The sequence below is a fragment of the Gymnoscopelus microlampas genome, assembly GCF_963454915.1.
Source record: "Gymnoscopelus microlampas genome assembly, chromosome: 2".
Classification (NCBI taxonomy): domain Eukaryota; kingdom Metazoa; phylum Chordata; class Actinopteri; order Myctophiformes; family Myctophidae; genus Gymnoscopelus; species Gymnoscopelus microlampas.
Window position 1 is genome coordinate 16,555,736 of NC_139939.1, and position 7,422 is coordinate 16,563,157.

The 7,422-nt window shown below is 40.6% G+C and overlaps 1 protein-coding gene across 1 annotated transcript; it reads right to left on the reverse strand.

Annotated features, from left to right (window-relative positions):
• Positions 1-1,169: 1,169 nt before the first annotated feature.
• Positions 1,170-7,150, reverse strand: LOC311064668 (uncharacterized protein). Its single transcript, XM_084084580.1, has 6 exons — positions 7,028-7,150; positions 6,828-6,917; positions 4,905-5,099; positions 4,678-4,811; positions 4,430-4,533; positions 1,170-1,691 (listed from the first exon to the last, which is right to left on the reverse strand). Exons 1-6 carry the CDS (start codon positions 7,137-7,139, stop codon positions 1,523-1,525), a joined length of 804 nt encoding a protein of 267 aa, XP_083940706.1. The 5' UTR covers positions 7,140-7,150; the 3' UTR covers positions 1,170-1,522.
• Between the last annotated feature and the right edge of the window lie 272 nt (positions 7,151-7,422).

Genomic DNA, 7,422 nt, shown 5'->3' on the forward strand with positions numbered 1-7,422 from the left:
TGCGGCACGGCCCGTCCCAGGAGTGTTTGGTCTGCGCAGCGTGTCTCTAAATAACCTCACTTGCACTTGACTCTGGGCAATTACTTTGGCCGGCGTTCCGTAATGACAGTGGTTAGAACAGAAAGCACGCCGACGGTCTCCCCCTGCCTGCCTCGCCTCCACAGTCGCAGGATTAAAGCACGTCTGGGGAGAGGGAGGGAGGGCGATCGAGGGGAGGGGGTCGTTTTTTTTGGAGAGATGCCGAACAAGGCCATGTACAACACTGGTTCTCGATGTTGGGTATGGGGACCACCAGGGGTCCAAATGGACCCTTTATGGGTCTGTAACTCTGAGAGTGTGTACAAGTGTACACTCTCAGAGTTAAGGCACACATATCTGTTTTTGTATCAGTATCTCAACAAGCAACTAAAGCCCTATTCACACAGGATTAGTATTATATATTTGTACAGCAACTTTCATTACATGAGTGCTTTCCAAACAAAAGTATGTGTAAAACAAAGTGTAACCGCCCTAATACATGCTAATGATGAGTGTAATAATGTAAATGATGACTGCCAAGTTAAAGCATCATTTTATGAGGTATCAATCATGTATGCTAGACACTAGTGTATTTAAACCACACATGTTGGATCATCTTACAGTATATGTACAGAAGATTGTAATAAAAGAAAAAAAAAATAATGGACAGCATTTTCTTTTTTGCTCACTAAAATAAACTCCTCACAAAAAGTTCGGAAACGTAACTTTGGTCGATTATTGGTCCCCTTCATTAATACCAATTGGTATTGTATTTTATATATTTTTTATCGTTGATTAGTCACCTTTACAACAAGGTATAACTTGTAAGGATCATGGAATCATGGAATGAGCAACACAGCTAAACGTTTGAGTAGCACCTCCAAAAGAATTGCTTCTGTTGGTAATCTTGTTTTGAGCGACAAGCACACACTGCTGGCAGGTGTGTGACTGGCACCTGAACATGGATCCTACAACTTTGTTGAGTTTGTGTACTGTATGTTCCAAGCAGCAACACTGCCCCCATGTAAAGATGCCACGTTTGTCCCTTCAGGATAAGGCCTGTGGGCCGTGCCGTGCAATAGGGCAAGTGGAAGTTGATGTTCCGTTACACAAATTACGCATTATTTGGTGTCAGTCCTTACAACAACAGGAACAGGAACAATTAACTTTATTTGTATAACACACTCAAATTGCTTTATATTAAAGAGATGAGATGAACAGGAAAAAAGTCTTGCATTATTTCAAGAATAAAACACAATTCATTCATCTAGATGAAATATGGTATTAATACGGAACAGATGGCAGTTACAATAAATGTATTCACATGTTATAGGCTCCCCTAAATATAAATAACTAATAATGAAAATATGAATATAAATTGTAATCCATATGCAAGGCAGACAAAACAAAGCAAACACACAAACTACCTCATGCAAACACAGCCATCATGTAGCTGTACCAACACACCAGCTACTGTAACTGATACATTGTGAAAATTATGATTTCAGCACAGATCTCTTTCACAGATCCAGTTGTTGATACTGTTAGAACACGTCAGGTCGTTCCATCCTCTGTAAGGAAAACCAGGTAGAGACCCATCATAATACTCAACACAGTCTTGTTCTTCATTAGTTCTGAGATCTTTGTTATTAGGGGCACCAGGTATCCAGTACCTGGAAAAGTAGGAACATTTAATTCAGTACAATATCTTTACAAGGATGTTTTTTTTCAATCAAAATGTTATATTTCTTTCATTACCTCAAATTATATTCTAGATATAAGACGCAAATTAACTGGACAGTGAAGTCGACAACATAATGTCTCGTGAGAGTCGAGAGGTTTAAGGATGCACATTTTTTATTAAATCATTAACTGATAGTTGGTTCACCTTCTTGATCGATCATCAATTAATTGATAAGCGATAATGTTCCTGAGAACCTGAATTTACTATTACTAGGACAAACATTGATGTTACATCAATAGTTGTCAACTTTGCGAATCACTCTCAGAAAAACCTAAAAGGTTGAAATCTCGAGAAACAAGGTTTCTGCCTGACAGCGACAATAGGGTGTATTTCATGAAAAGCAGTAGGTGTTGACCAGTTTGTGCAACATTTCGACAGTCTTGAGCATCTTACTGAATGTGGCAAACGGGTGTTTGTAGTATCAGACCATTGGGGGGATAGCCCCTAATGATAATTTGACATGCGATCAGTGCCTTGCTCACCCCCCCGCCCCCACCTGATAAATCAGATGTCCCTGAGAAACACACTTTCACAGCAAGTGGACACTGCATTCATAATTTGAGGCATTTTGTTCCATTTTTTGTGTGCTAAATTAGACCTGCTGGTATCGCTATAACAGACCAATGTGAAAAGGGTGGCATTTCTTCCTCGGCCTAGTGGGAATTTCATGGAAAACGCACGCTGCGTTCATGATTTGAGGCATTTTGCTGAAAACGGACCTATCCTGCAAACTTTGGAAGCCAATGTTAGCCAGTTAGGATGGAATATGAAATATCGGACACATCCGTCGTGATCACTTGACTATAGAGATACTGGCCCTCATTTATCAACGCAGCGTATAAACCGGCGCATATTTTTCCATATATTCGGCCGTACACCAACGTCGAAGTCACATTTATCAACAAATCCTACACAGCCGATCCGAGCGGACATTTGGTCCCAGCCTTGATAAATCTCACGTCTGAAAACGAGCGTCATTTAAATAACACGCCCTTAAATATTCACAAAACGCCCGACTTCACGACATGAAGAACCAGAATACGACCCAAAAAAAGCATGTTTCCCCCGCTCGCCCCGCCTTGCTTGTGAGCTTGTAGATCTGCTATTTTCAATACAGACAGATCTACAATCTTATCTGAATGACTGTTAAAGCAGTTTGTTTAAATTACTTTATAAAATGTTATATTTTCACAGGGATTATTTATTAGTGTAGATATACAGATTTATGAGTGGATTATGTGCCTCTCAGACAGTCAAACAATGCTGCTCCGCAGGTCTAGAATGGAATAAACGGGTGCAGCCAACGTCAACAACTGGTCTCGACCAGACGTGAGATTTCAGCCTACGGTAGGATGAAGCCCACGTCAGGATATATTGATAAATGCCGAAAGGTGCGGTGATCTCGCCGTACGCTCATTATTCGGGCTGCACCGCGTTGATAAATGAGGGCCACTGTGTACCATTGCGTGATGTTTGGACAGAATCTGAAGGAGTAATAGCAAAAGAAATGATACCAGATACACACGCACAGGCACGCTTGCGGCCTCACATGCCCGCACACACGCACAATTCCATAATTTATAAAGATAAAGAATGAATGTAAAGAATAAAATAAAACCTGTCTACAGTTGCACAATAGGGACAACTTTATTTAAGCTTAAATAAAGTTGGCCCTATTGTGCAAGTGTATAGACGGTGTGCGGGTCATTTTATTTTATTATATATGCCTGATCCCTGCCTACGCACCTGTGTCTGAGCTGATCAGGTGTAGTGATGTGTCGGTCATGATCGATCCGTTCATAAGAACTAGTTCTTTGCCGTGAGCGTGAACGAACACGTTCATGACTCGAAACTGTTGCGTTCACGGTTTCGTTCATGCCCCCCCTCCCCCTCCCCCGCACACCGCACACACGACAGGCGGGCTGTTATTCCTCCCGCGACAGACAGACCATCAGACAGACAGAAAGCTGTGCTGTAGAGTTCTCCAGTATAGACATGCATGTGTATTGCTATTTGAATTGAAATAAAGGTAGCCTACTGTTGTTCCTGGACAAAAGACAGATAGTGTTAGCGCCACATTTAAGTATCAAAAGAAATAAATATGCATGGTCCTAGGCAAAGGACAGATAGGTCAATTAACACGTTTTAGTTTGAGTAGAAGATGCAAATAGTATGCTACAGCTACTATTCATGAAGTTAATAGTAGTTAAAGACATGGTTGGAAATCCATAGTCATGTGAGTGTACTGACTTTGGCTGCATTGTATAAAATTAGTATTGTTATTATAAATAATTATCGACAAATACAAATAAATTGACATTATATATTGCAGTAATGTACTACTTCTACACATTATATTACAAAGAAGATGGTGCAATTAGATGGTGAATGACAGTGCTGTGTTTCTGTACAGACGGTGCAGTCATGTCAGTGGGATCAGATACACACAGTTGCATGCAGTTAGCGTAGCGTAGCGCATCGCATACGCTCCGCCGGGACCGGAGCGCTACTGAACGAGAACGTGAACGAATCATTTGAACGAGTCTTTGCCGTGAACTGAACGAGAATCGTTCGTTCACCGAAATGAACTGTTTTTCCCATCACTAATCAGGTGTGCACAAGACTTTGTTGTTTTTTATAGAGATGAAGGTAAAATGAAGATCTTACATTGGTCTGGTCAGTGATGTTCCATCCAACCAATTAAATGATCCTTCTCTCTCTCTGTCAGTCAAACCCAGCCACACTCTCTTGTTGAAACTGTTAACAAAGTCCTGGACAGAAAAGCTACTGGTTACTGATGTACAAACTGTACAATAGCGTTGTCTCTCCAAAAGGGGATTAGATTAGCCTACAGCACGCACAAAAGTACACACACACACACACACACACACACACACACACACACACAGTTGTACCTGTTTTTCTTTGCTTTTTATGACAATCAGGTCTGATTGTCTGTCTCTACACCACTGTCTGCTCTCCTCCCAGGTTTTCTCCTCAGTAGAGATGTAATAACAACCTCTGTCAAGTTTCTGCCATCCAGGTGATTCTAACAATAAAACAATGAAGATAGCTAGAAATGAATGACAAATGATGAACATCACGATATAACAATGAATAGAAACAGTGATGTCTCACTGACCACAGAGCCTCCTCTTCAGATTATCTCTCTCTTTAGTCAGGTTGCTGTTACTGTCCTGTAACTGGACTCGTTCTTTGGTCAGGTTGTTGTTCCTTACATGTAATTGGTCCCTCTCTTCAGTCAGGTTGTTGTTGCTGTCCAGTAATTGGTTGTAACTGTTCACTAGTTGTTCTTTCGCCACCATGTTGGACTGATCTGTATGGAAACAATATTTACAAAATGGGAGCTCCGGGCCTGGTTGCCTACCCAGGGCTGCGTCAGTCGTGGGGTGCAGCCGTCATGACACAACAAGTCAGGCGGTTTTGGAGGTGCACTCTATAGAGAAGTATAAAATCTGTGCGTACCTAAGCTTAGTGAATCAGGCCCATTGTGGCTAATTTGAAAAACATCACATTTCTTCAACAAACAGTGACATTTGTAACATTTGTTGTTTGGACAAAATCTGTAGAAGTAGTGCAAAAAGTGTGTTTTGAAGACAATGCAAAACGGCAGAAAATCTTGTCTGGCGGACATGGGCGTGACCTATATAGGGAATTGCGTCATGAGATTGGCATCTCAACAACAAACACATGGATGAGGTGAAAACATTATCCCCGCCCCCAGCCGTTCCGGGCCTGGCAGAGATAATAATATCACCAATGCTGCTACAGCTTCTGTTGCTGCTACTATTACAACAAATAATAATATATTCATTATTCAAATATTTCTATAGATTTGTGACAATATTGTAAAAACAATCACACTGAACTAATACAATATAGTATTTAATGTTCAAAAATGTACTTAGTAAATAAAATAAATATGAAACAAATGAACCAAAAAAACTGAACAGGACTACAAATTCTAAGTAAAATAAAGAAAACTCGAAAAAGTGCTTTAAAAAGAGAAGGATGTGGTTCCACACAGGCCTGTGTGCAGACTTTTAGAAGGGCAGGTTCCCTAATTTACCCAACCACCCCCACATATATGCAGAACATAAATGTTAACTCAAAGTAGAAAAAGTGCTCCTCCGAGCACTAGAAAAAGTGAAAAAAAAGTGAAAAGTGAAAAAAGTAAAAACTAGAAAAATTGCTTCTCGGAGCAGAGAAGACAGACACTGCATTCATAATTTGAGGCATTTTGTTCCAAAAAATTGTTTTGCTAAATTAGACCTGCGCTATAACAGGCCAATATGAAAAGGGTGGCATTTCTTCCTCTGCCTAGTGGGAATGTGCGTGCAAAATTTCATGGAAAACGCACGCTGCGTTCATGATTTGAGGCATTTTGCTGAAAACGGACCTATCCTGCAAACTTATTAAGCCAATGTTAGCCAATTAGGATGGAATATTAAATATCGGACACGTCCGTCGTGATCACTTGACTATAGAGATACTGTGTACCGTTGCGTGATGTTTGGAGAGAATCTGAAGGAGTAATAGCAAAAAAAAATGTTTTGCCTTTCGGCCTGGTGGAGACAATAAGGAAAATAACCAAGGGGGTAAAGGGTTATACGGTTTGGATAGGGAGGGCTGCTAATGGCTATGGTGCATTAATGGTAGGGCATTCAACCTCATATTAGGATAAAAAATGGTTGCCAGACCCTAACATACCTCTAGATGGAACCTCTGACTGTGTAGGCCTACTTAAGCTGTTGAAGCTTACTGTAAGATGGGACATATCTTTCTCCACCCAGCGCTAGTGAGATGGAGGCATAGCTTTTTTTCCAAACAAAGGTATGTGTAAAAAAGACATACTAATACATGCTAATGTTGAGTGTAACAATGTAAATGATGACTGCCAAGTTAAAGCATCATTTTAGAGGTATCATATACATGCTAGACACTAGTGTATTGAAACTACACATGTTGGATCATCATACATGTACAGAAGATTGTAATAAAAGGAAATAAATAACACAAAAAATAAATGTTAAACTTGACTTACAGAGATAGAGAGGGACAGCAATGTTGAGGAGAGCTAGAACAGCACAAAGCAATCCAACACCGACTCCAAACCACTTGTACGGCCTTATGTCTGGAGGACACACACACACACACACACACACATTGAGAAAGTTAGTGAGATCAGTTAAAATCCGTTAAAATATTTCTTTGTGATTTTTTTATTTTAGTATCATCTCTTACCAGACAACTGTATCTTCTGTTGATCTTTCTCCTGAGCTCTAGTCGTGATCTCAGTAGCCTCATAGATTACATTGTCTACCTCTAGGAATTCAGAATGCTCAGCCACAGCCATTTGTATACCTTTATGACTTACATGACTTCACTGTCCTAAATGTAGACAGCACTGTTACATTTACATCACATGTGACAGCTCATACTCTGTGCACCAGTAAAAACAATCCACCCCCCCTCTCTCTCTCACACACACACACACACACACACACACACACACACACACACACACACACACACACACACACACACACACACACACACACACACACACACACACACACACACACACACACACACACACTTCTCCTCTGCTAGGCTGTGTGGTGTAACACCTGCTATAT

Excerpts from the sequence above, each read along its gene's own strand:
- LOC311064668 (XM_084084580.1), bottom strand. The coding sequence starts at position 7,139 with ATGGCTGTGGCTGAGCATTCTGAATTCCTAGAGGTAGACAATGTAATC. Across the intron at positions 6,918-7,027 it reads ACAGAAGATACAGTTGTCTG|ACATAAGGCCGTACAAGTGG; the intron begins GTAAGAGATGAT and ends TGTGTCCTCCAG. Across the intron at positions 4,812-4,904 it reads TCTGAAGAGGAGGCTCTGTG|AATCACCTGGATGGCAGAAA; the intron begins GTCAGTGAGACA and ends TTTTATTGTTAG.